Source organism: Azolla caroliniana, unplaced genomic scaffold (genome assembly GCF_043228905.1).
Source record: "Azolla caroliniana isolate FFs.n. ecotype wild unplaced genomic scaffold, voAzoCaro1.0.p SCAF_6, whole genome shotgun sequence".
Lineage (NCBI taxonomy): Eukaryota > Viridiplantae > Streptophyta > Polypodiopsida > Salviniales > Salviniaceae > Azolla > Azolla caroliniana.
The window spans coordinates 19,177,680-19,204,343 of record NW_028230441.1 but is presented as its reverse complement, the minus strand read 5'-3'; the positions used below and the strand labels follow the sequence as shown (position 1 = coordinate 19,204,343).

General features: G+C 37.7%; 2 protein-coding genes and 1 long non-coding RNA gene across 6 annotated transcripts; all 3 read right to left on the bottom strand.

Annotated features, from left to right (window-relative positions):
* Window positions 1-1,454: 1,454 nt before the first annotated feature.
* LOC147863236 (uncharacterized protein At4g15545-like) lies at window positions 1,455-7,249 on the bottom strand. Of its 3 annotated transcripts, none has more exons than XM_087321517.1 (9): window positions 6,752-7,249; window positions 4,831-4,899; window positions 4,660-4,719; window positions 4,495-4,573; window positions 3,909-4,178; window positions 3,720-3,765; window positions 3,541-3,619; window positions 3,291-3,461; window positions 1,455-1,873 (listed from the first exon to the last, which is right to left on the bottom strand). In XM_087321517.1, the coding sequence occupies exons 1-8, from the start codon at window positions 7,013-7,015 to the stop codon at window positions 3,360-3,362; spliced, it is 969 nt and encodes a 322-aa protein (XP_087177643.1). In that variant the 5' UTR covers window positions 7,016-7,249; the 3' UTR covers window positions 1,455-1,873; window positions 3,291-3,359. The 3 variants fall into 3 exon arrangements, with proteins under 3 accessions (XP_087177643.1, XP_087177641.1, XP_087177642.1); XM_087321515.1 differs by having other exon boundaries at window positions 4,495-4,576; window positions 6,752-7,244; XM_087321516.1 differs by having other exon boundaries at window positions 1,455-1,888; window positions 3,305-3,461; window positions 4,495-4,576; window positions 6,752-7,244.
* Window positions 7,250-11,647: 4,398 nt separating this feature from the next.
* On the bottom strand, window positions 11,648-15,516 carry LOC147863235 (serine/arginine-rich splicing factor RSZ21-like). 2 transcript variants are annotated; one of them, XR_015529927.1, is made up of 6 exons: window positions 15,357-15,516; window positions 13,880-13,968; window positions 13,446-13,677; window positions 12,935-13,096; window positions 12,450-12,570; window positions 11,648-12,365 (listed from the first exon to the last, which is right to left on the bottom strand). XR_015529927.1 is itself a non-coding variant. In XM_087321030.1 (5 exons), exons 1-5 carry the CDS (start codon window positions 15,443-15,445, stop codon window positions 12,522-12,524), a joined length of 621 nt encoding a protein of 206 aa, XP_087177156.1. In that variant the 5' UTR covers window positions 15,446-15,516; the 3' UTR covers window positions 11,648-12,521. The 2 variants fall into 2 exon arrangements, 1 of the variants encoding a protein (XP_087177156.1); XM_087321030.1 differs by having other exon boundaries at window positions 11,648-12,570.
* A 4,803-nt stretch (window positions 15,517-20,319) lies between these two features.
* Window positions 20,320-21,180, bottom strand: LOC147863234 (uncharacterized). The gene is made up of 2 exons (XR_015529962.1): window positions 20,909-21,180; window positions 20,320-20,612 (listed from the first exon to the last, which is right to left on the bottom strand). It is a non-coding gene; the product is annotated as an uncharacterized LOC147863234 (long non-coding RNA).
* Window positions 21,181-26,664: the final 5,484 nt, after the last annotated feature.

Sequence of the window (26,664 nt, the reverse complement as noted above, 5' to 3'; positions counted from 1 at the left end):
AAAGTTTGCCATTTAAGTTATTGCCTCTTTGATAAATTGATGTAGTACTTATAATAATCAATAGAGTGATTGCATCATTAAAGGTGTTATTTGTAAATTTGTTTCATGAAATGAAGTGATTAGGGAATTTCATAGCTTCTTGGTTAGGTGGTAACATATTACAAAGCTTTATTTGTTCCAATCACCTTGCAATTTACAGCATGGATGAAAAATTTGCTGAATTTGTGTTATAGTTTTCGTATAGTAGAGCAAGTATCACCATTCTCAAGTTGTGTCAACTATTCTAAAGCGTGTGTTTGTATTTTAACATCAGTTCACATACTCAATCCACCTTTTCTTCAAATATGTTAGTTTGACATTTTTTCTCTCTATTTATCGCTACATCTTTCCGTGAAAGAAGCCTATTTTATCCTCATACATTGAAATTTTCAAAACCTTCACATATTTCATCATTTGCAGGCTCATTGTGTAGCCTTGAGCACGTCAACTCTATCCAAATCGATCAATACCAACTGACCTTAAAATCATAAAATGTTACAATGTCATTTTAGGTTCTCACCATACGCCTCATATTGATTAGCAAGCTGTTAAGTCTTTTTGCACCAATTAGAAACAAGAAAATAAATCCAAGAGAATTTCTTCTAAGGCATGTAATTCGTTGAGAAACAAATATGTAGAGCATGGTGCCAATCTTCTTCCAATTCCAAACCCAATTAGCCCTAGGTCAACAAGTGTTTCAAGGCAAACCAAGTGATAAGGCATTCAGTGATTCAAGGCAAAAGCTTCTCAAAATTGTCCTTTCTTGTGTTTTCTTCCTCCTTTTCATGTACCTAAACCCAAGAAAATGCAAGAATAGAGATTGAACTACATTCTCTACATTCTCCTCTTCGGTCAAAACCAATTCCATTACAAGTTTAAAACAAATAAGAAGATATTTGATCATTCAAAACTAAAACAAGAACAAATTTGCATAATCTCTGATCCATGAGGGCAATCAATTAACAGCACCCGCAGAAATCAAACTTGAACAATACAAAACAGATTTTCCACCCAATAAAACTCTAACCAGATGTGCTTCCAGAACTTTTCAAAAGAATCTAAACATCTTTATATCACAAATGCGGTATTGAAAGCATCAAAAAATGCCTCAAAAAGTTCAAAGAACAAGGAATCAGCTTCAAACATCTACTTCTGTATCACCGATGTGGTAAGGAAAGCATGAAATTTTGAAGGCATGTTTTCAAAAGATGTCTCAGAAGTTTGAAGAGAAACAAAACAAGGAACGAGTTTCAACCCTATAAATGTGAAGCCAATCACTCAACGATGATACATTAGTTCTGAATCCAGGGTTAAGGAAATGCATACAACGCTCATATATATGGAGAGCATGAGATATTGGAATATGTTTTCTTCAGCAAACTGCTCAATATATATTGCAATCAGTATCGTCGATATCAAAACAAACCTTTACCACCTTAATAATTGCATTTAAAACATGTATAATTTGGAAAAATCAACCTTTTTCACACAACAGGAGTTATTAGGGCTATTCAGGGAAACAGAGCATGCCGAAAAGATTTTTTTGTTAAAAGGTATTGTTCAAAATTCCAAACATCCGAGGGAAGACAATTTCCTTAGAACAATGTGAATCCAATTTCTTCAGAACAATGATAAGGATTCACGTAACTTCAAAATGATAAAAGTATACATAGGAATCATCCTTGCTGAACCCTAGTCCTTTAGTTACCACTTCAGATGTTTCAATGCCATAAAACCTAAAACAATAATGGCATTATACTTGTAAGCCCCATTGTGTTCTTTCAGAATGCATTTGCATTGGGTATGCATGTATCTCAAAAATATCCATTATCTTCTTTCTGTAGTATATCTGCATTGAGGAACAAGCATTAGTTGTTCATATTGGTTGTACAATCATTACAAGGAGAATGAACATTTCTATTTTTAGGTTAAGCTGAAGATATATATATATATATAATATGTGTGTCTGTGTGAGTGCACGCTTATGTGTTGTTTGGCAATTCATATTGGTAATGATTTTTTATCATTTAAACTAACAATCTTTATACGTGAATTGAGTCATAAGAAATAGTTTTGCATCTTTCAGTATAAGGACTACAAAACTATCTAGACCTCCATCACATGATATACCAAGACGAGACACATAAATAGGCCTATATCATATTAAACACATACATATCGGTAACTAGATTAGCATGCTAATCTTGGGATATTCAACTGGTCAATTCCTGTAGAGTTCTCAACTACTTGTATAGTGCATTAGCAAGCTAATATTGGGACAGTCAACTGATCAATTCCTGTAGAGTTCTCAACTGTTTGTATAGTGCATTGTATTAAATATTTAAATGAGATCCGAACTCTAGCATTTGAGCATATTCCTTCATTCATGGACCAAAATTATATCATTCACTCATGCACCTCTAATGGAAAAGAATGGGCCAAGATAGAATCATTTGGTGGGCTCTTGGGCAAAAAGAAACAGCGAAGTAAATATGGGTGAGGTTAAGAGTTACCCAAATTCGTCCTCCTGAGTCCTCCACATCACGATAAAAGAGAAGGATGACGTGAAGACTTCTTCACAGTGACAGACACGAATTCATCAGGAGTCATGATATTTTGAATGGCTATTTAGAATTACTATTACATTGGATGATCAACATGACATAGGCAAGACCTGTTATCTATCTACTCTCTAGTGATGTACCTGAATGCCTCCAAAGTCTATGCCCAAGTCCTTATAGACTATTACCTATATCTATTCCTGGCTCATTGAAATCTGAGTCTAGTGATGTGGCCCAGAGTCTATGTTCAAATCCTACGTTAAAGTTTCACAATTTCTCGTACAATATTTCAATTATGTATATTGTGGATTAAGATAATAAAAATACTGAAATTGCATGCTTTGTCCTCTATATATATTGAGCTAACACCTCCTCCACTTTCCAACTAAACCACTTCACTTCCAAAACCTTCCCTTTAAACAATACAGTAAGCCATGACTCAATTTGAAGCCATGATCTCAATTAATGTTTGGAAGTTGGAACTTGATATTTTGTTTCAAGTATAATTGAACGCCCATTTTCAATAAACATGGAAATTTAAACATCCAAACAGAAAAGATGTATAAAACCTTGACATTTTGAAAAAAACCATTGGAATGACTTCAAGCTCAAATACTTTTGAAATAATAGAAGACCATGCCCCTCTAAATCTAAACATGGTTAAGACTTGATATTTTAGCAAAGGGTAACAAGAGACAACTCACTTCTGTCAAAGAGTGATAGATTATTGTTCCAGAAGTTGCCATGCTGGATAAACATCTATCCTTGGCCAGGAAGTTGACGATGAAGCAAACCATAGAAGGCAGAATACATATCCTCATTTTCTGGGCCAAAAATCTCTCGTGCTTTTCTCAAAGCTTCCTGTTTAACAATGAAACATCAGTTTTTTGAAGCAGAACAATCATTATACAAACTCAACAAGCATATATTGGATCCTAACCTCCCTGCTTTGTTTATGTGCATTTAGATCCTTGATGTTAGTGAGAAATGCACTGAACTGCTCATAAGAGAGACGATTCCTACACAAATCAGTTTGGTAATGATATAAAGATGCATTGTTTTCAGTAAAATCAAGAAGCACAGGTACGAACAAATCAGTTATATTATGTAAGCTCTCACCTAGCTTGGCGGAAGAACTCTTTGCCATCAACTCTTGATGTTCGAGCTAATAGATTTGATCAAGAACACAGAGTCAGTGATAAAACATTAGCAAAATTTCCAACAATCTTGTTCAGCATTTTTACTATCTGTATACATATGCATGCACATACATGCACACATATATGTAAATTATATAAATGAAGTGACCTGAATTTGGCCCCGATTTTGGTGGTGAATTGGGTGCTGTGGAATGTTTGCTTGTTGGCATTGACGATGGCAGAGACAGTCTTCCATCACTACTCGAGTGCCACTTTAGAGGCCCTTTCACTGCCTGTAGTGTTGGAGAAACTGCTGCTGATCTGCCCCGGGGCGGCAATGTCATTGGTGTTCTCTTAGGTGAACCAGAAGGCGTGAACTCAGGAGTACGATTAGCAGAGGCCGAAGCGAACTGTCGACCATTGCTGTTGATTTCACCATCTACACACATCATATCAAACAGAACTTTTAATAATTGCCCCTCCCCTGCCTCTCCAAAAACCCTTCTATGGATCAATTGACCAAGGTCATTAAACCAGTGTTCAAAATACTCATTTTAACAAAAGGTAATAAACCTTCATCTGAATCTGTTCATAATTGATATCTCATAACTTGGACAGAAATGTATCCTCTATTAAGAAACCTGTATATGATTTCTGAATAACATTGCACTAAACTTATAATTTCCTCCACGCATGTTATTATTAAAGTCATTGCTGTCAACAATTGAATTAGAATGGTGGTTATATTAACTAACCTGGAGAAGGAGTGAGTGATGAAAATGAAGAATCTGCTGAAGTAAGTCTGTCAGTTGACTGTTTGTCATCACTAATTTCCTGCTGATAAAATATGAATTGCCAAAATTCAAATTACAAGAATCAGATCAAACGCCAGTACTATTCAGAATCAGAAAACATCTTACCGCGTGATTCTCATCTTCTTCCTGTAGAGAATGCATCAATGTCTTCTTAAAGCTTTCCAGCTGAAATACAAGAAAATCATAATGAGACATGATGAAAAGTTTACCAACAAACACTATTCATTTTAAGTTTGACCTGAACTCTAATGCGTCATTCATTTCTTCCAGTATTACCTTCAGAACATCACGACTCAATTTCTTCACAGTGGATGCAAGCATGTTCTTTTCAGATGTGAGTTTTGCCTGTAAAATCGAATCTGTCTTAAGAAACCCATAAAAATGATTATCAACAAGAAAACAAGCATCGTCATGCTTTCACAAAGTGTAACATTGTACCTATTCGAGTCATTGCATGGTTTGTTCGAGACTATACTTAATCTCTTGGTGAAATTCATTCCTACAAAATCCATATAAGCTTTTCTCATAGATTCCTATAAATTTGTGGTAATTTGTTCCAGAATTTGCTATCATTTTAAGCATGAAGAGGAAGCTCTCCTGATTGGTATCTAGAGATTGTTTATAACTTTCACCTCCTATTTTTATCAATACTCTGTCACTCGGTGGAATCATACCATTTACAGTCTCTAATGAAGTTCTTGAAAAACAGGTTGCTAATACAGAAAACAACTTGCGTATAAGTTGATTGATGAAAATTCAATCTCTATGAACTTCTTAACAAAGAGGATGCCTATGTTGAAAACAAATTATATATAAGTTCCGAAACAAAATGCATACAGTCCAATACAGAATATTTATTCATTGAACATTATTCTAGAGTACTTGAACTGATAATTATGAAACTTGTGCCTTATCGTAACACATTGATGCTAATGCTCCACGAAGTTGTAACTGTACAAAATATCATGAGCTGTGAAAGAGGGGATATAAAACATAAAAGATTTAGTAAAAATAAACAATTTGCTCAAGATTTCAAACAGTCATTAATAAGCTTCTCAATAGGCCAATGTCAAATTTCACTGCCAGGTTAGGGTTTCATAGAGAATGCATAGTTCAGACTTGCAGCATCTAGACACTTGCATAGGATAGATATCTCCGTATCAATGTAATGCCAGAATCCTCTTTTAACAAATGACAATGCTCAATCCATATAGATACTCTTTGACCTGATCCTCAAGATCTGACTAATATAATAACATAGTGTTCATGGAGAACCTAAGTACCGTGGATCTAGGTACTCTGTTCACATGCTTCGAAATTGAGGAGCAAAAATACGGTACTATGCAGATTAACCTTGAGCCTAAACCTGATGTTACCAAAAGTTGTTGGGAAGAAATCATGATGAGATTAAACAAATAGAAAAGCAACCAACGCCATTTGGAAAAAAACAGTGATAATAACGGGGAAGCCATACTTTCTTCAGTTAAAGAAAACTCTATCTTTAGAAGAGAAAAATGATCATTTCAAGAATATATAATGCATGGTTTGCTTTGTTAACTCTTCAGACAGATCACAAGAAAAAAATAAAGACTATTTACAGGATTATGATTTAAAACCCTAAATAGATGATGATGATGATGAGAAAACTATGGGCAAAATATACAGTAATATGACTTAATGGCCCTATGCAGATCATGATGAGTTGAAAATCAACAAGCTTTGCAATGTTTTGGGTAGAAGAAAAGGGAAGGAAAATATCAACTCATATAACGCCTGAGAATAGCTATCAAAATTATTTTTTTGAATCAGAAAGACATAAAAAGAGAGGCAAAAGCAAAATGAAGGTTCATGCAGGGCATCAGAAATCTAATCGGAAAAAAATGAAATTGAAATCCTTCATATCCATTGAGAACCCTAAATAGAAGATCATGATGAGGAAAATATATAAATAATACACAACGAAAATTAACAAAACTATATTCATGGAGAGCATGCCAGACAGACAGACTATTGAAACCCTAAAACGAGAAACAGAAGAAAAATAGAAAAACCCAAACGAATAATGATAATGTATTCATGGAGAGGATGAGAGAGACAGAGAGAGAGAGAGATACTGGACTAAACTTGAAAGAAACCCTAAAAGTGTGAACAATCAAAACAGGAAGAGGAATGAGAAAAATGAACTCTTTGTAAATACCTGTTCCTGGAGAGCATGAGAGAGTTGGGCTGAGGAATCTTTCAGAGCTTGCTGGAGCTCTCCGACGCGTACTTGGAGGTCAGAAACGAGGAGCTCCTTGTCAGCGACAAGCCTCTGGAGGTATTTGGCCTCCGCCTCGAGCTTCCCGACGCGCGCGGTGACCGCCATGGAAGTGATCTTGCATGCCACTTCAAGTTGATCATAGGGATCAGAGGGCAAAGCTTCAAGCAAAGACTGGGGCAATTCATTAGAAGGACACTCCATTGATGGCAATTCTTCCTCTCTTCTTTCTTCTTTTTAGGGTTTCAATTCGATTTTTGGTCGTGGGGGATGGGGCGGTGGTGATAAAAGGGAAAGATGGATTTATTTAGATTGATTTGAGGCTGAAGAGCATTGATTTCATAAGATGGATGGATGGATGGATGGATGGATGGATGGAGGGGAGGTGGGTGGCTTTGTTTTGTTTCTTAAAATCCTCACTCAGACTGTATGTATCATAAGAGGCTTGTTACACAGACAGATCAATGAGGTGTGTGGGAGAAGATACAGATTGATTGCATGATTTTGGGCCAAGGAGGGAGGGAGGTCTATGAGAGAGAGAGAGAGAGAGAGAAGACTCTGTTTCTGGGTGGAGAAGGGGCAGGGGAGGGATTGGATTAAACCCCTCCTCTGCCTCTGCCTCTGCCTCTGCCTCTGCCTCTATCTGAGTTTAGTAAGTCAATACACAAACAAACACACATCAAATATGTATGTATGTATATGTAACATGTTTAGGTTTTTCAAATTATGTACATAAATGAAAGGAAATAATGTTCCTCCACCATTCCATGCCTCTCCTTCTAGAGGACTGCATACATACATATATAATGTATGTATCTACATACATACATATGTATCCTCTCTCTCTCTCTCTCTCTCTCTCTCTCTCTCTCTCTCTCTTTGGTGAAAAAAACACTACTTCCAATGGGTGTCACAATAGAGAATAGAGTATGGTCACCCACTAACTACATGGTAGCTCTCTCTCTCTCTCTCTCTCTCTCTCTCTCTCTCTCTCTCTCTCTCTCTCTCTATCAACACTCTTGATCAAAATGTTCTCTCTGCCTTTCATCACATTCAGACTATCCTTTCCACACATCTTCTCGACCAAACCCAATCCTTGCACACACGAATTTCTCTCACAATCACAAAAATGTGCACTCTCCACTCCCAACCATTTATTGGTAAAGTTCTTGAACATCATGTATTATGTGAAATGTAATATTTTTAGTCTCATAGTTCATATTTGACCTCTAAAGAGGTTAGGAAGAGAGAGAGAGAGAGAGAGAGAGAGAGATTAACGTCTTCTAAGACCAAATTCGACATAGAATCTCTCTCTTTGTCTCTTTATTGTAATTACTTAACCTAGTGATAAGTTGTTAACACTACAAGCATTGCATCTTGGGTTTGAAACCCAATTTTTCTCACCTCTCTATTATATACTTCATATATATCTCTTAATTCACTAGATCCACTGTGGAATGTAGGGGTTGAACCCATAATCACCTAGTCTCCATTGGGCAACCTTACCAACTGAGTTATATCCATCTTGGCTCTCTCTCTCTCTCTCTCTCTCTCTCTCTCTCTCTCTCTCTCTCTCTCTCTCTCTCTCTCTCACCTTACCAACGAAACACATTGCATGTGCCCTCTCTCATGGCAAAGAGCATAATTTCCTATATTCCTACGTTTGTCCTTGCCCACTATGATGTGTTGTGCCTCATGCTCACCAATTCGTAATTCCTCCTGCATTAGGGTTTAGAGTTGTCGAGTATAGGTTTTTCTTCTTGTTAACGTTATTGAATGAGCCAACTCTCGCTTTACATTTTCGCAATTTAGAATAAAAGACCTTTCTTTGGGGTTCTGAGCTATATGATATACTTTCAGCTTGTAGACGTGTTTTCTTCAACCTCAACTCACTATATCTTCTTATCACCTAAAAATGTAGAGTATTTGGGTTGGCAGCGAGGCTCTTGCTCTTGGGGTTGTACATTGCCTATGCCAAGAATTAACACATTTTCCTTCCTCTTTGAAAACGTGTTGTTCCTTTTCAATAAACCATTTGTTGATTTTTATTCCAAGTTCAAAGGCCCACCAAGTAGTATCATGCCACCTTGTACAATTGTACATCTCCAATCATATTGTTTCCTTAGAGAGAGATAGAGATGGTGTTCACTATTGTCCATTAAGGGGCAATCCAATCGTAGGACCAAAACATGACTTGCTTGCACACGGATCATGTGGGCCTTTGTGTGAGCTTAAACATGCATTATTCTTGCAAGGGGTTGCCACCCAAGCTTTCTCTTTATCCACCTTTATGATTTCTTGGTAGCATAACATTTCAAATTAATATAATCTTGTTTCTATATAACTCTCCTGCCATTTCCTTTGCACAAATAATTGTTGTAAACTATTTGAATGCAATTCGAGGATTTATTTGTATGTTTCATACTCATTAGCTCAAATATCATATACATCAACTTAATGAACACAAATAAACTATGTTCAATATGTGTACCCGAGTGGTGCTTTATAGTTTCCAAGAACATGGTTATTGTTTCGTACTCATTGGTTCAAGTATCCTCCTATACATCAACTTTATAAACACAAATGAACTATATTCAATGCCAACACAAAGTGATGCAATATAGTTTACAAGAATACTCGTGGATTTTATAATGTACTTTGTGCTTTCACCAAGAATGGTAATGAAAGTGTATTCCCTTTTCATTAATGGTGGGTGGTTTGTTCTCTTTTATTGACAAAAAAGAGAAATAAGAATGTCCAAGGAAAGTTTGCACTATTATGATTGGAAGGTCAAATTTTATTTTCAATAGGGCAGCATTATAGAATAGTTAAATGTTTTTTACAATACAATCATGTTAAATATTTTCTTACGATTATTTTTGCAATACAGTCATGACTTCATACACATCCTTTTTAATGATTGTTAATTCGAGACATATTTTGCATAGTTCCAAAGGATTATATTTGAGAATGACATAATTATGAGTGTATTGTTTGAGCTAATAAATATATGGGAAAATAAATTTCGGCATTTTGTAGAATAAATTTTCTAATGAAGGAAGTGTGAGTCTAAATGCATTCATTGTCTATCTGTATCAAAGAGGAATTGGACTTCACTTTCATAGTCAATGAAACTCCAAAATTCCAAACATCTTCATTAGGATGGTAGCAAGATAAAGCATTGAGGTGCAAAAAGAAACATTAAGTGGTGCTAAGAGAATGGCATCAGATTTCATACCTCCATCAATATTGCTACAATGGCAACAATATTTGGTCAAGTGTTTTGGCAACTTATTGTTCAAAACATTATTGCAACACAAACAATTTCTTCACCTTGCAAAAAAAAGTTATTTCCCCAAATTGATTCACACCTTGGTGAAGTTACTCACTTGGAACCATACGCCTTGCCAACAACAAGAAATTTAGCAATACTCTTCTTCATTTCAGATGGCGATGAATATCTTTAGAGAAGTACATCGACCTTGCCATAATTCCATAATTCATTTCAGTTACAATAATACAATTATCTCAGCTAGGAGATGGTGAAGGGTAAGCTAGAATTGTATGTAGTTAAAACTATGCTGATGATTAATAAATTATTGCTTGCAACAACCCTAAACCCTTACACCAATGACAATAAATCCCATCAAGTTGACAATTTACATCTCATCTTGCGCCAATGCTTGAACAAATTCTATAGAAATGATGAATAAATTCCATTCGAGACTAAGCTATGCCAATAATAAATGAACATTCACAATATACGCTTTGCTGATGATCAAATTCTGTCAAGGTAACTACAGTATGGAAATGACCGCCATATTCCCTCTTGAAACTAAGCTAAACGAATGATGACAAATTTTATTTTCAAACTACATTATGCTGATGATGAAAATCTATCTTCAAAATTAGGCTACACCACAACAATGAACAAAATCCACCATGAAACTAGGCTACAATGATGGATAAATTCCATTTTAAAGCCCGACTTATGTCAATGCTGAAAATACGCTTGTAAGGTTTTAAACAGAGTAAGGTCATGTCCTTTAAACACTATACAATTAACATATTACCAAGAGATAGATATGTCCCCATCTTTTAAAACATATCAACCTCAAAATAAATATAACACTTTGGAGGGTGTGCCTAAGAGACATTTGGAAAGGTAAACAGAAATGAAGATAGCAATCATCAGCATTCGAGGCTGATCATCTTCCATGACGTAGCAACAATGATGCAGATAAGGTTAGGACCAAGATGCAGTTAACCTTAAAAACCAATTAAGGAGACATATCTGCAATTGTATTATCAATAAACACACACATGCACATAGGCAGTTTGTTGTTCACAGAATACATATATCTGCAAAGGAGACATGCTCCCCTTTTAAGAGGGTTTCAGGGCCTTCTCAACTAGTTAATGATGAAGACTGCAGAATTTGAAACAAACCAACTGTCTTCTACAAGTAGCAGAATGATGGCGTAGATCAAGCAATGCATATCAGCCGCATGCAAATAAATATAAGCAAATTAGGTCTTGGGAGTTTAGGCTCAAAAAGATGACCTCTTTACGAATCTGGAGACTTTGAATAGTCGAAGAGTGAAAAATGAACAGCAGCAGGTTAACTCTTCTCTATGGGCAATGATGAGTAAGATAAGGCTGGAGATAATGTTTTAAAAGCAATTTCAGATATATTTCAGAAAATATTCGTGAAAAGAAGACATCTCCAAAAGATCTACGAGATGCTGACTTATCTGCAAAGAGGAGACCAGGAGACGTTTGTGGAAATGAACAGTATTTTCCTTTTCAAGAAATCTACGAGAAACAAAGCAACCGTATGAAAATATGTGCATATATCATCTTCACAGGACATATGCAAGGTCTCAAGAATCTTTCAAGAGGAATGAGCCTCTGAAGTATTCCCTTTGAAAAGTAGATTTCCACGAACAGTTAGTGAAGCGAATGAAGGTAGAAGAATTTGGAGTAGATTTACCATCTTCTACCAGTACCAATGATGACAATTCAATGGTTTAAAACCAATTTAAGGATATATCTGTGAAGGAAAAGTTTGTTTGCGCATAAGAATCCCTTCTTCTAAAGAATGTTAGCAAGCAAAGAAGCCGAAGGGATTGTTCACCCTTTTGAAGAGTGTGCATCTGAAGATTTTTGTGCAGTTAATGAAGAATGAAGATGACACTGAGCAGATAGCAGAGTTTGCAGATTAATTCTCTTCTACGAGCATCAACGATGAGGAAGGTGATGCAGAATCATAAAACCAATTTAGAAGCAGAATTTCGCAAGGCACCGATCCATGGTAGAAGAACACCTCATAACAAAACAAAAATCCTAAATAAGTTTGTGCTTGTTAATAATCTTTCTACAACGCTACAGTCTAAACAAAGAATAAACTATAAGAGTGAATCAGACATAGCTTATGTTCAGTAAGTCTCAAAAACCAAATGAACAGAGCAGAAAAACTTATCCATCCCCTCTCTTTAAGCTTTTAGTATTCTGCCTTCCGCTGAAGGATAACGAAACTGTAGCCCAGAGAGATCTGAAGATAAATTTAACAGTTTGATGCCCCTGACATCTAAATTTGAGTTCCAACAAGTCATGTCCACAAAAGCTTTGTACTAACATTTCATATGTGGGTGATATATAATCAGAGTGTTCTTTATGCTCATAATAACTGCTGATAAGTGCTCTCAAATCAAGGACTGATACTTCTCTCATAGCGGCGCCCCTTTACTGGAGGACTCCTGATGACAAAACAAGCATATACAATTATAACCATGATAGATTTGGAGAGAACTTCTGCAATACCCTAGTTTTTCTTTACTTCATCAAATACCAATGTTTTCATTCTTTCCCCAAATGCCCTTGGTAAACACCCCCAAAAGAGAAAAGCGGGGTATTTGAACAATTATATGGTCAATTCATTCTTTTTATGTGATATTCGAACAATCATATGGAGAATCCATAATTCCTTTCTCTGTTTAAGTGGTGACCAAGGGAAATTGGAGAAATAATAGAAATAATGGCCAAAACTCGGAGATATTTGTAAATTCGATACTAATAAACCATTTTAATGAAATTTGAAATCATGATATATGTATACCATACCCATTGGCAAGAGGAGAAGTTTTATAACTTGGTCGGAATGGAGGGGGTGATCGACTGAAGCTTCGTTCTCTCAAAGGAGAGTAACCTCCTCTTCCTCGTACAGGTGAACGACTCCTTCTAGATCCATAACCACGAGGGCTCCTCCTCCTAGGACTTGCACCACTGTGCCACAAGCAGATACATTATTCATTTAGTTATTACTTCGCACTGTGATTGCTGACAGAAAAAAAATCTGAAATGCTCGAGGTTTTCTCCCAAATGACTTGGCTAACTCCTCAAGCAATTATATACACTATTTAATCAATTATATACTCATTTCATGTCCTTGGTTCTCCATTAAATGCACCATTTGAGCAATTATATGGCCTAAACCCTAAACCCTCTTTTGGGGCTTTGATGAGAATCTTGGGAAAAAGCAAAGATTTAGGCTATTCAGGCGTATTATTACAAAGTTTTTCTCTTAGTGATGTTCCATAGATTGATACTACCTAAAAACACATGTTTTCAGTACCTCCGTCCGTAACTTGGGCTTCGACGATAACGGGGACTGCGACTTCGTGCTCGAATTCCACTACCAAGACCTGAGGGCCCTATCCTTAGTCTGCATTCCCTTGCAAAGTGGCCAGATTCTCCACATTCATAACATTTCATATCATCTCCTCCACGACTACCACCTCGAGGGGCACCCCCTCCTCCACCTCCACCAGAACTGCGAGAAATCTCCACTCTCCACCCATTTTTCCCTGAAAAAATTAACAAGACTTGAAACACAATCAGTGCACTTCATCCTTAAAGAAGCCACGAAAAACAGGTTAATACATATCTGGATTCCACAAAACTTAATAAGACTCCATTATTGTAGTGCAATATGAATGCTTCGTCCTTGAGAAGTCAGAACATAACGAGTTAAAACAAATCTCCAATAGCCAAATAGAATCTCAGTACCATTCAAAGCTCGAACAGCATCGGTGGCATCTCTGCGATCCTCAAACTCCACAAACGCAAATCCTGGGGGCTTCCTAGCAACCCATACACTGCAAATTGGAAGTGGACTAATTTTAGAATTACAAGTAACCAAATCAAGAAACAGTGAGTGAATCACTGTACCACTATTTCTTCCACTTCCTAATTATTCTCCACGGAATTCATTACTCAACTGCTGTGAAAAAGGAAAATTGGTCATATTATCTTAACACCTTCACTGTTTTAGTTGCTTACACAGGTGTTTTTGATAGGTTGTATGAAGGTTATTATTGCAAAGATGGACACTCTGAGACCACAGGCTACTGCAATTCCTTCCATTCTTAATTATGCAAAACAGAATCCTTCCCTGATGATATCATATCCAAAAGGTTGTATAAACTATGTTTGATCAGAGACCATGCTTGAATATTAATGATTCTGCTGGTTTGAGTGCTTATAAATGAAATAACCACCACAATTTTTGCTGATAATATACAATTCATCTAAGTTTCTGCATCGCACTTTACATTTCTAATTGAACCGTGATTTTTAACTATTCACCTAGTTATCATTCACTTTACACAAAATATTGTATTTCTCAGATGTCTAACGCACCAATGGGAACTTGATAATAGCCCGAAGATATACATGAAATATTGTAATAAATAAGAAGGGGCAAAGAACTAAAAGAACATTGCAAGAAGAACAAGAAACAGAAGCAAAAGAGCTTGCATCACAAAAGGGAACATTCACTACAACTATATGTAGATTTTCCTGCACCATCATCAGTTATCGTCCATTACTGTATGGAATGAATTAAAAAAATACTATGCTTATCTTGCATCACTGGAAATATGGGAGACATGCACGGAAAATTGAAGTGAACAAAAGAGCTCTAAATATCATTCACTGGAACACATGTAGATCTTGATCAAACACTTGACTTTACAGACAGCTTGCTTAAGTTTCAAAGATATCTGCAGAAGCATATCAAGGAACAGGTAGATGAGCTAAAACGAAAAAGGAGGACAAAAAGATGCACAGCACAGTTCAGTGCACCACATATAGATCGTCCAATACAATGATTATATACTTTGCTTCTAAAACTAGTTTCGAGGCGAGAAAAGAGAACAAAAAGAGGAGCTAACTATCCCATAGAGATAGCTTAAAATCAGACAGAATCTTGCTGAAGAGGAAGGATAAACCAAGCAGAGCAGATTCCTTCAGAACTCACTACATGACATATACATCACAAAATAGGGATTCAGATAATCAATTAGACCACATATATGTACATATGGAAACAAGGACAAAACAGGTGCCAGACAGGTTTCATGACAACACAAATGGACCTCGGACGAAGAGAAAAAAAAAACACAGAAGCAGAGCAGGTTTTAAGACAATTCGTGACACCGTAAATAGGTATTTCAACAAGAACGAGAAGGAGGCGGATACCTACCTGCGTAGGACTCCATACTGTCTGAATTCATCTTCGAGATCTCGTTCAGAGGACCGAGGATCAAGGTTTCCAACATAGATGCGAGACATGGATCCTTAAAAAAAACGACCAAAAAATGCAAGAAATCTGGGGTTAGCTTCTGTGTAGAAGGGAGGGAGGGCTCTTTCCCGGTTCTCTGCGAGTGTCTGCGTCTTCGATTAGGGTTTGAGGGAAAAGCAGAGGCGGCAAAAAAAAAGAAAAAGACGGAGGAAGAAGAAGAAGAAGAAGAAGAAGAAGAAGAGAATGCGATGAAAGGGGCCTCTCCACATTACACATGGATTTTTGAAACGCGCATCTTCTGCTTTTTCCTGCTTTTTTTGCTTTTCCTTGCTTTTTTGCTTTTTCTGCTTTTTCTTGCTTTTTCTGCCTTTTCTGCTTTTCCTTGCTTTTTCTGCTTTTTCTTGCTTTTTCTTGCTTTTTCTTGCCTTTTCTGATTTTTCTTGCTTTTTCTTGCTTTCATGGCACACGCGCCCCGGCTCCTAGGGTTTCGTAGGTCTCGCATCGACGACAAAGTTCACACGCGTGGGGGCGACGAAAGCATTCCTCCCTCCTTACTCTTCAAATGTGGCATCTAAAAAAACCCTACTCTTTTGCCACGTTCCCGCTAGGGTTTTATACCGACTTCATTTGACCCGTTCAGATGACTCCATGTGATGTTGTCTATTATTCCATATAGCCATGGCCCAACGACATTGAATCGAAAGACAACGTGCTAAGCTTCGCCTCTATGACCTTTCCTACGAGCAAAACGTTTAAAAGCTAACTCTACTCGCTTCCATCCTAAATGTTTGCTTGCATATATTTCAAGCATAGTGACATGAAGGTTGGATTCTTTATAATGCCAACTAATACATGCACGCATAACGTTGTGGTGAATCCATGTTTATTGGCACAATGAGCTTATTATACTACGCACACAATATTTATTTCCTTATGAACAAAATTGGACACACATTGAAGTTGTGTAGTAAACCACGTTGCATATACAATAGTGTTCCCCGCATGATGTATTAGAAAACATCACATTGCTACATTGATCAAGTTACAAAACTATTGATCATGAGGAGAAACATGAATAAACCAAACCTCTTAATGGAATTGTTACAAGCGTAACTATAATCATAGTTCTCTAACCTCGGACCTAGGTGTGGGCTAATTGATAAGGAATGAAGGGTGAGGATTGAGTTATCTCAATCCTATTGTGTGAGATAACTTTAGAGTGTTTCATCATTTGGCCAATTATAAAAAAGAAAGCAAGCAAGTGAGAAATATACCAAAGGCTTAGTGTTTGAACTTGTGCAAGAAGGCTAGTTACCTTCATCAGGGTGGTCATCTTTATTATTTACTAAAGACTCTTACAGTGTGGACTCTTACAGTGTGGCAAAGCTCTAACTTCAAACACGTGTACCTCCTTCTTCAAACCCAAGGTACGGTCAATGTTCATACTCAGTGGTATGGGACACCGATAGGTGATTTAGATCTGTCTCACCTTCGTTAGGGGGTGGTTAGGTAGTCTAGCACCCTCTCTTCCTTATGTTTCTCCTTAATTCAATTTAACGTTAATTTGAGATTCTCATGGTTGGTATAAGATTGTGGTTAACATTTTCTTGTGTTGCCATGTTTTTTTATGTGTTCCTTAATCCTAGTGCAATTATCGGAGCGTGTTTTCTTGATCCAGGAAAAACAACTCGAGAACTTCGGTGTTCTCCGTTTCTTTTCTTCTTCTTCTTCTTTCAATTATGTTAAGACTTCTTTTTCTCTTCGGTTAACGTTTCTTTTCATGAATGAGGGAGTCGGTGTGCTCGGCATTCTAGGGCATCCATGTCATCACTGCAACAAGCGGTGACAAATCCGTCATCGTCGTGTCCACACTAGCGGAAACATTTCTAAAAATGAATCAATAAAACCAAACAAAAAAATTTCATGGCTCTATGTTTAGCCATGGGGGTGTTTTGCATTTTATTTTGTCTCCCGAATGTGCTTATTTTTATCTATATCTATTTATCTTTTATGATATATATATAGATTATGGATATGCATCTATATTTTCAACAAAAATAAATAAAAAAACAAAATATGGACGCAAACTTTGTATTATTGTAACACACGTGACACAACCCCATCGTTGAGGGAATTTATTTTTTACGATTGGGTCACGTATAAATAATTATATCGACATATATATTCACAACCATAATAATAAGATTTTACGAACAACACGTTCACATTAGGATTACAACAATGAACACTTTAACTCATTTGGATATTCAATCGATATATATATAAGTTTCTTGTGTAGTCAAATTGCTCAAGATGAGAAAATTGTCGAGGGCATTTATTTTTATGATTGGGTCGTGTATAAATAATTATGTCGACATATATGTTCTCGACCATAATAATAAAAATTGACAAACAACACGTTCACATTATGATTACACTAATGAACACTATAACTCATTTAGATATTTAGTCATTAGATACATGAGTGTCTTGTGTAGTCAATCTGCTCAAGATGAGAAAATCTTCAAGAGCATTTATTTTTACGATTGGGTTGTGTATAAATAATTATGTTGACATATATGTTCTCAACCATAGTAATAAAATTTGACGAACAATACATTCACATTTTGATTACACCAATGACCATTATAACTCATTTGGATATTCGATCACTAGATATTTGAGTTTCTCGTTGTTGTGATGTGGGATGTTCAATTGGAGAATTTTAGTTAACCTAGGATTATTTAAAAGGTTGATTGATAAATTGATGGTGTGAAGACATTTTGTGACTTTATTGTTAATTTAGGAAAGAAAAAGCATGACGTGCAATAAAATTAAAAAAGCACATACTTTTATTTGAGAAGAAAGCCTCCTTAATCTTATAAAAGGGTGAAGAGAATTCAAATAAAGGGGGGAGAGAGAGAAAGAGATGTAAAAACTTTGTTGGATTAGGAAGCGAAGGTAGCAAATCAAGAGGGCGTGTAAAACCGTTATCAACAAGAGGCAACGCGGCCATTGATTGTTGGGAGTTTACATCGAAACTCGAGGATTTTCTCCCAGAAGCTTCACTCTTATTCTTTTTGTCTTTATCTTCTTCTTATTCTCCACATGATACTTATTGTTTTAGGGTTTAATTTTTCATCTTCTTCATTAAGATTTAGGGTTCTTAGTTCATGTTTAATTCCTGAAAAATTATCATTATTGTAATAAAAAACTCCAACATCTTGTAAACCCTATTTTATAAAGGGAATTTTTTTCATAATGAAATGTTTTAGCTTATATAAAGGAAAATCTAGACTTAGTATTGTAAAATATATTCATAATCTCATGTTTCTTTAGATTAATTAACATAACTCACTGTTCGAATTGCTACTACCTTCGACTCTATAGAGCCTTCGAGTTCGGCAATCTTTCCACTTTGACAATCATTCAACACTGACGAGCCTTCGAATCATCCATCCTCTCTAGTTCAAGTCCCTGGTGGTCCCGCTCAAGTAGCACACGAATGCATGTAACTTGGCGACGTTATTTGGTGAACTCAAAGTGAAAGAGCGATATTGTCACGGACATGACAGTGGTTATGTCAAGATTCTAACTCTTGACATCTTGCATTATAATCGAGTGTTATGTGTTAACCAACATATCCAGTATACGATCATGTGCATGTTTGCTCCCTTGTATTATATACACTTGGCACATGCATGTGTACATACATGCTCTATTGTATCACATGCATGCAATAGGCATGCACGCCGCTTAGTATAAAGATTTGAGTTCACCTTGAATGAATTCAAGGTGAACAACACTAGTTAATGATATTCACTCTTTTGCGTTTGACAATCGCGTCCTTGCGCCAACTAGTAAGCTCTTGTAATTCCGTTTTTACTTTTGTCTTTAATAGTTTGTTCACCTTCCTTTTGCTCTCTCCCCCTCTGTCACGAACGCACCAAGAAGCTGGGAAAGACACAAGAGTATGAAGATAGAAATGAAGATCAATGAGACAAAATGAGGCGAAATGAGAACACTATATTCATGCGTCAATGACTGGTGTTGAATCCCTTGAAAGGGACCGAGGAGGTTACAAGTATTTATATTTTGAGTTGAAGTACATGCATTAGAATATTCTAGAGAATATTTTGGAGAATATTCTAGAACCCTCTAGAACTTGAACATTCTAAAAACTCCACAACATATGATGACTTTTGCAGCGATGGCATCAACTACACCGACACCAACAAAACCTAGAAGCGCCAACAAACGTTCTAATAAACGACAACGCGCCCCTACATTATCCCCAACTTTCCTCAACTCTAATCCTAGTAATGAAAAGGTAAATTCCTCCGACTCATATATGTCCTCACACCACTTTGACGACTATAAGCGTAAAGTGGCATCTGAATTTAAACATCTTTATAGGCGCACACAAGAAGCTAAGAATACGTATACGCATATCTCTTATCTAAACTCACATGACATCACCCCTCATAATCTTAGGGTTCACCCACCGAAATTAACAATAGGTCATGAGGAGATCAATTCGAGCTTGCGAACAGAATTTCTAGCCCTCACAACACAATATCGCAAGGATCTTACAACATGCTATATTAGGCATTTAGACTTATTAGTCCACGCATTAACCAAAGCCATAGATGATTTTCCTAATCAAGTTCGTACCGACATAGTAAAAATAATGGAAACAATGCAAGAACCCCCATTCATACAAGAAGTAACATCACTAGTAGGTCCTGATTCATTCCAAGATAGAATGGCACATTGGCAGCAAGAGTTTGCCACAGAAATACTTAGATCTTGTGATGAAGTAGAAGTTACATATTCTATTACCGCGGCTATTAGAAAGAAGGCCACTATCGGTAGAGACAAAGCAGAGAGTAGCATGCACAACAATGTTAGAGAAATCGACATAGAGATGAGTGATAATGAAGATTATAATGTTTATAACAGTCCCTTTACAATTCCAAATTACATTGGGAGTGAAAAACCAAAGAAATCCTCTACAAATGATCCCATTCAAAAACCTAACCCTAAAGCTAATGCTAACTCTAACTCTAACCCCAACCCCAAACTAAAATCCTCTACAAAGAACCTAAAACCTAATCCCTTTCAAAAATCTAACCCTATTGCTAACCCTAACCCTAATTTTCCAGCAAAAAGAAATCCTCGATCGTTGAACCACCGGAACCTCCTCCCGTAATACATCTGCAACATAACAAATAATCAAGTAAGTAGAAATCCTCATCAAAACCATTATGGCCCACGAGTCTTACTTTATAACCCTAATCGCCCTTTCTTTAATCCTATCTACAACCCAACTAACCATATAGGGCACACGGTTCCCTCATGCGCGGCGGAAGCGACATACCCACCGAGGGCATCTGTCCAACATCGAATGAAATTCAAACCAATATATTTCAGCCTCACACGAGCCTATACATCACCACCATACCTCGCCGGAATTTGAATTGGAAGGATACAACAGAGAGCGAAGATCTTACTTCGATAGTGGCTACACGTGCGGCGATGGTGGACGATTGTCACACCATAACGGCGGCCACATGAGCCGTGGCGGTAATTATCCTACGGGCCGATATGGGAGGTCCATCCAATGCGAAGGCCGTACATCTTATGGAAGCGGCACACGTGCCAACATAAGACAAGAAGTGTATCCCCATGGCGGTTGTGCAGGAGATCATGCAAGCCATGGCACGAACGACCTTCCATCTTTCCCTCTCGGCCCTCCTCCTCCTGCTCTCCTCCCCAGCCCACCCTTGCAGACAATTTCAAACATACCCTCTCACTTCCCATATGTGTTTAACCCTAATCATGCCCCTCCCCCCCCCTCCTTACTTCCTACAAATTTGATGCATGCCCCCCCTTTATTTTCTATAAACCCCCCTCATACCCCTCCCCCATTTTTTAACCATGCCCCTATGCATTTCCCCCCTAATAACCCCCACAACGTTTCCCTATTTCCAAACTATACCCCTCCCCCTTTTCATGCATTTCCTACACATACCCCCCCCTTCTTTACACATAACTCCCCTTCTACTTCTAGTAGATTTCAATATTCTACCGCACCCTCTAAATTTCCCCCACACTTATATGAAATCCCTCATAGAAAACAACCTATCCGTACTCACAATAATCGCCCCCTTCCCGCAAAACGACAAACTTTCCCATGTAATAATGTTAGGACAAAAAACGTGTAGCTAGGCGTGCCAAACGGGATAGTAAATAGTTTCGGCAAGCCATACATCCCGCGAAACGTCTCTTTTACCTTCTCGATAGACCTACTTCTACTTTAGATACTTTCATGTGGTTAGGACGTCATACATCTAATTTTCCCTTCTCCCCATATGTGAAAAAGACCCATAGTAGGAAACCTCGTAATAAATTTTGGACACCTTTCCTTAATAAACCTAGAATTAGTAGGATCCACAACCACTCTAATTATTCCCTCTCTAAACATGAGACACAACTCCTTAGCCTAGGTTTGAAACACATCCTCCCATCTTCTCCACCATCATCCCCTACCCTACTTAAAGAATTTGATAGCCTAAGTAGGACCCTTCGACTTAAACATTTTTTTAAAGATGTGGATAATTTGCCCCAAAATCCCTTTAAGCTACCTAACCCTAGTTGGCAACCTACTACTAAGTACACTCCCCTAGAAAACATTATATCTAAACACCAAACTATCTTTAGGGACACACTTCATACACTCAAATTAAAACCCACTAGGATTGCACCTCACTTATCACTAGCCTTACAATCTCTTAAGAAAAACAACAAAATCATAATCCTACCTGCTGACAAGAATGTTGGAGTGTGTGTTCTTGATAAGGACACGTACTATAACAAAGCTATAGAACACCTTTCTGATACTAATACATATAAAAAAGTCTCCCACTATCCACTTGAGGAATTATCCTATAGATTGAAAAGCATTGTTAATAACCATCTTGGTACCCTATCCAACATAGAAGCCAATTACATACTACATAAACCCTCAAAAGGGTACAAAGTATGCAATATCTATTTCCTCCCAAAACTCCATAAAAACCCAATAGGTTTTAGACCTATTTGCTCATACAATAACTCCCTTTTTGAACAAACATCAAAATGGCTTCACCACCAACTCATGCCTATCCTTCTCCTTCAAAAACAATATTTGAAAGACTCACATTCCCTTGTCCAGACTTTAGAACATCTCAACCCACCCCCTAATAGCTTTATCTTCACCTTTGATGTTGAATCTTTATATCCCAACATACCCCCTAGGTTAGGACTCCAAGCTTTACGAAAAATGATTACCCCACATTTTTCATCTTCTAAAACTAACCTTATCTATACACTTAGCGCACTCACGTTAGAATATCACTTTCTATCCTTTGATGACATGATCTATCAAAAAGTCAAGGGTACAACCATGGGTAGTAATTTTTCTGTAGTTTATGCATGCCTATTCTTAGCTCACTTAGAGAACTCCCAACCATCACACCCTAATCTTTTTTATTTCACTAGATATATAGATGATGCATTCGGGATATGGATAGGTACTAAACCCGAATTAGAAAATTACCTCCAGTTTTATAACACCTCCACTAATAATTGCATCAAAATTACCATCATCACTTCTCCCTTTAGATTACCGTTCTTAGATTTATGGATTAACCTAAAGAATTCACATTTCTCCTTTAATTGCTACCAAAAGCCCCAAAATGCCTACCAATATCTCTCATTCTCGTCAGTTCACCCCCTTCACTTAAAACGTCATTTTATTATTAATGAACTAAAACGATACCTAATTAGAGAAAGTACCCCCTTAGGTTTCCTTCGAATGAAAAAACTATTTTTTAGTAGATTAGTTAAGAGAGGATATCCCCTTTCTTTTATATTAGAGAATTATAAAAAGGTGCCATTTAGCGTTAGGAAATCACTAGTATTTAGCAGAAAACCTAAAAGTACCCTTATACCTGTCATCTTCAAACTTAGGTATACGAAAGATACCCCTAGATTAGGAATTCACGACATGCTAGAAAACCTCCACACATATTTAGCCACACATCCCCAACTATCCGAACTACTGCGACCCTTCATATGTTGGACTAAGTCTAAGTCCATTCATTCCCTTCTCGTCAAAACTAAATATAAATCCATAAATACTCCCACTTAATACTATATGCCTTTTATATCCCACCCCCACACCCACCCCCACCTATCACTTATCATATACATACATATAACCCCCCTCTAACCCACTTTCACTAACCAATCCATTACCTATCACAATTCCCCGTTTCCCTCTCTCCCATCATTAAACTCCTATTCTCTCTCTCTCTCTCTCTCTCTCTCTTCCCCCTATATAAACCTACCCTCTTGTTGTAAATGACCTTGGCACTAATGAGCTCTACCTAGAGCGAAACTAGTTTGCACAAGGTCTTTCTAATGAAAATTTCTTAAGTTTTTCTTTTTTCTCACTCACTCTTCTCTTTGTCTTTCATCTCATTCTCTCATTCTCTTTTACTCTTGTTCACCTCTAATCCTACTCACCTTAGTTTCACTTGCATCATTGCTTTATTTCTTTTCTTACTCTTCCCATATCATCTCAATAGTTGTGCTAGTTCGCTTGCACTCCTTGTCACGATCCTACAGTCATAGCAAGAACATGAATAGATAATCTACGAAGATATACATAACACGATCATGTACTTGGATGTGTTGGTTACAATATAACACTTGATTATTTAATACAAGAGGTCAAGAGTTCAAATCTCGACATAGTTGTGGACATGCCTGTGACATTATCCTCCCCTTTATAACCGCCTTTTCGAAAGCACAGTGTAGGGGTGAACAAAAAGTGGTGGGCATGAGAAACCATGTGTTGTCCTCACTAGAAACACGAACACCAACGGACATGAGCGACTATGTGCAGTCCTCATCGGGAACATGAATGGGCGTGAGTGACCATGCGGTTCTCACTGGGAACTGGAACATGAACGGGAGTGAGTCCTCACCGAAAACTGGAACACGAACGAGAGTGAGTGACCATGCGGTCCTCACAAGGAGTTGGAACACGAATGAGAGTGAGCGACCATGCGGTCCTCACCGAGAACTTGAACACGAGCAAGCGTGAGCAACCATGTGTGGCCGTCATTGGGAATCAGAACATGAGCGACCATGTGCGGTCCTCATCGGAAACACGAACGGGCGTGAGCGACCATGTGGTCCTCACCGAGAACTAGAACACAAAAGGGAGTGAGCGTCCATGTGGTCCTAACCAAAAACTGGAACACGAACGGGAGTGAGCGACCATGCGGTCCTTACCGGGAACTAGAACACGAATGAGTGAAGGAGTGCAAGTGAATCGGTCGACTCGCCTTCTTCTATTATGAGAGGGTAAATAGTCGAGGTTGACCCCAAAAACGGCACAAACGGCAGCGCTAGCGAGAAACCAACGCGATCCCCACCAAGAGAGTGAGCGGTTGTGACCCCCACTGAAACTAGAAAGTGTGCGATCGAAATCGGTCCTCGCGAATGAGAAGTAGTGCAAAACTTGAACTAAAATGAAAATGGAGTGCAAGCGAGCAATGATTCGATCCCCACCAGGAGAGTGAGCAGTTGTAACCCCCACATGAACTGGGAAGGTGAGCGATTGAACGCAATCCTCACCAAAATTGTGATGCAAAAGGATACCTATAAATGATAACAATGACAATGAAGAGAGCGGAGCAATGATGATAATGAAAGACCATGTAAAGTAATGTTGATGACAATGAAGGTTGGGCGAAGAGGTGCTAAAAATGATGATGTCAAAGACAAGGATGTTGATGACGGTAACTCTTGAAGCAAGGACGATGATGATGGTAACTCTAGAAGCAAGGTTGATGATGAAGACGGTTGATGCTTCCAGTTGGAAGGGATTCAAATTGTCACGAACACACCAAGAAGCTAGGAAAGACACAAGTGTATGAAGATAGAAATGAAGATCAATGAAACAAGATGAGGTGAAACGAGAACACTATATTCATGCGTCAATGACTGGTGTTGAATCCCTTGAAAGGGACCAAGGAGGTTACAAGTATTTATATTGTGAGTTGAAGTACATGCATTTGAATATTCTAGAGAATATTTTGGAGAATATTCTAGAACCCTCTAGAACCTTCAAGTTCTAGAACTTTCTAAAAACTCCTAGAACGTGAATAGATAATCTACGAAGATATACATAACACGATCATATACCGGGATGTGTTGGTTACAATATAACACTTGATTATCTAATACAAGAGGTCAAGAGTTCGAATCTTGACATAATTGTTGTCATGTATGTGACACCCTCTCCGTTAACCTCACATCGGAAGCCATGTCACATCCTACCGATAGCCTACCTCAAATACTCACAACTTTAAAACAACTCCTAGCTGAGAATGCTACCCTTTGTAAATCTTTACTTGATCTTCAGTTTGCCACATCCTCAGTTACCCCAACCATCAAACTCAACCCACTACCACCCTACTATGAACCCAAGGTCAACCTTCTCGATAAGTTTGATGGAACGCGGTCACGACTACGCAGTTTCCTTAATCAAATTTGCCTCATCATCCGCCTCGTTACACCACAGGTTCCTACCAGGTCGGTCTCTTGGGTTCACTGTTGATGGGACCAATGGAGGCGTGGTTCACTCCCTTGATGGAAACAACATCATTGCTTTTGGAAGCGCCACAGGTTCCTACCAGGTCGGTCTCTTGGGTTCACTATTGACGGGACCAATGGAGTTGTGATTCACTCCCTTGATGGAAACAACATCACTGCTTTTGGATGAATTCCCAGCCTTTCACACTGAGTTTGAAGCTACTTTCAAAGAGACAAACCAACGATGAACTATGCCTGCTAAGATCTATTACCCATTGGCATAAAAGGCCAACTCCATCCACATTGTAACCTTAAGTGTGAATATGTTCTCGAGTTAGGGCTTGAGTATATAAGCCCAAACCTAACATTGTATAGTGAGTTATATATATATATATATATAGAGAGAGAGAGTAAAAGTTGTGTGTGGAAGTGTTGACACAACCGGCTTAGCCGGATAGCAATAGAAAGACAAAGATGAAGGTTTAATGGAAGCTTGAAAATATAGAGTACACGGGAGAGACAAAGAGAGCCGAACATAAACTCTATTTCAAAAATAAACTCAATACTTTGTACATCGAATGTGCTCAAAGAGCACTTTTTGTGAGATATGGTGTTCGAA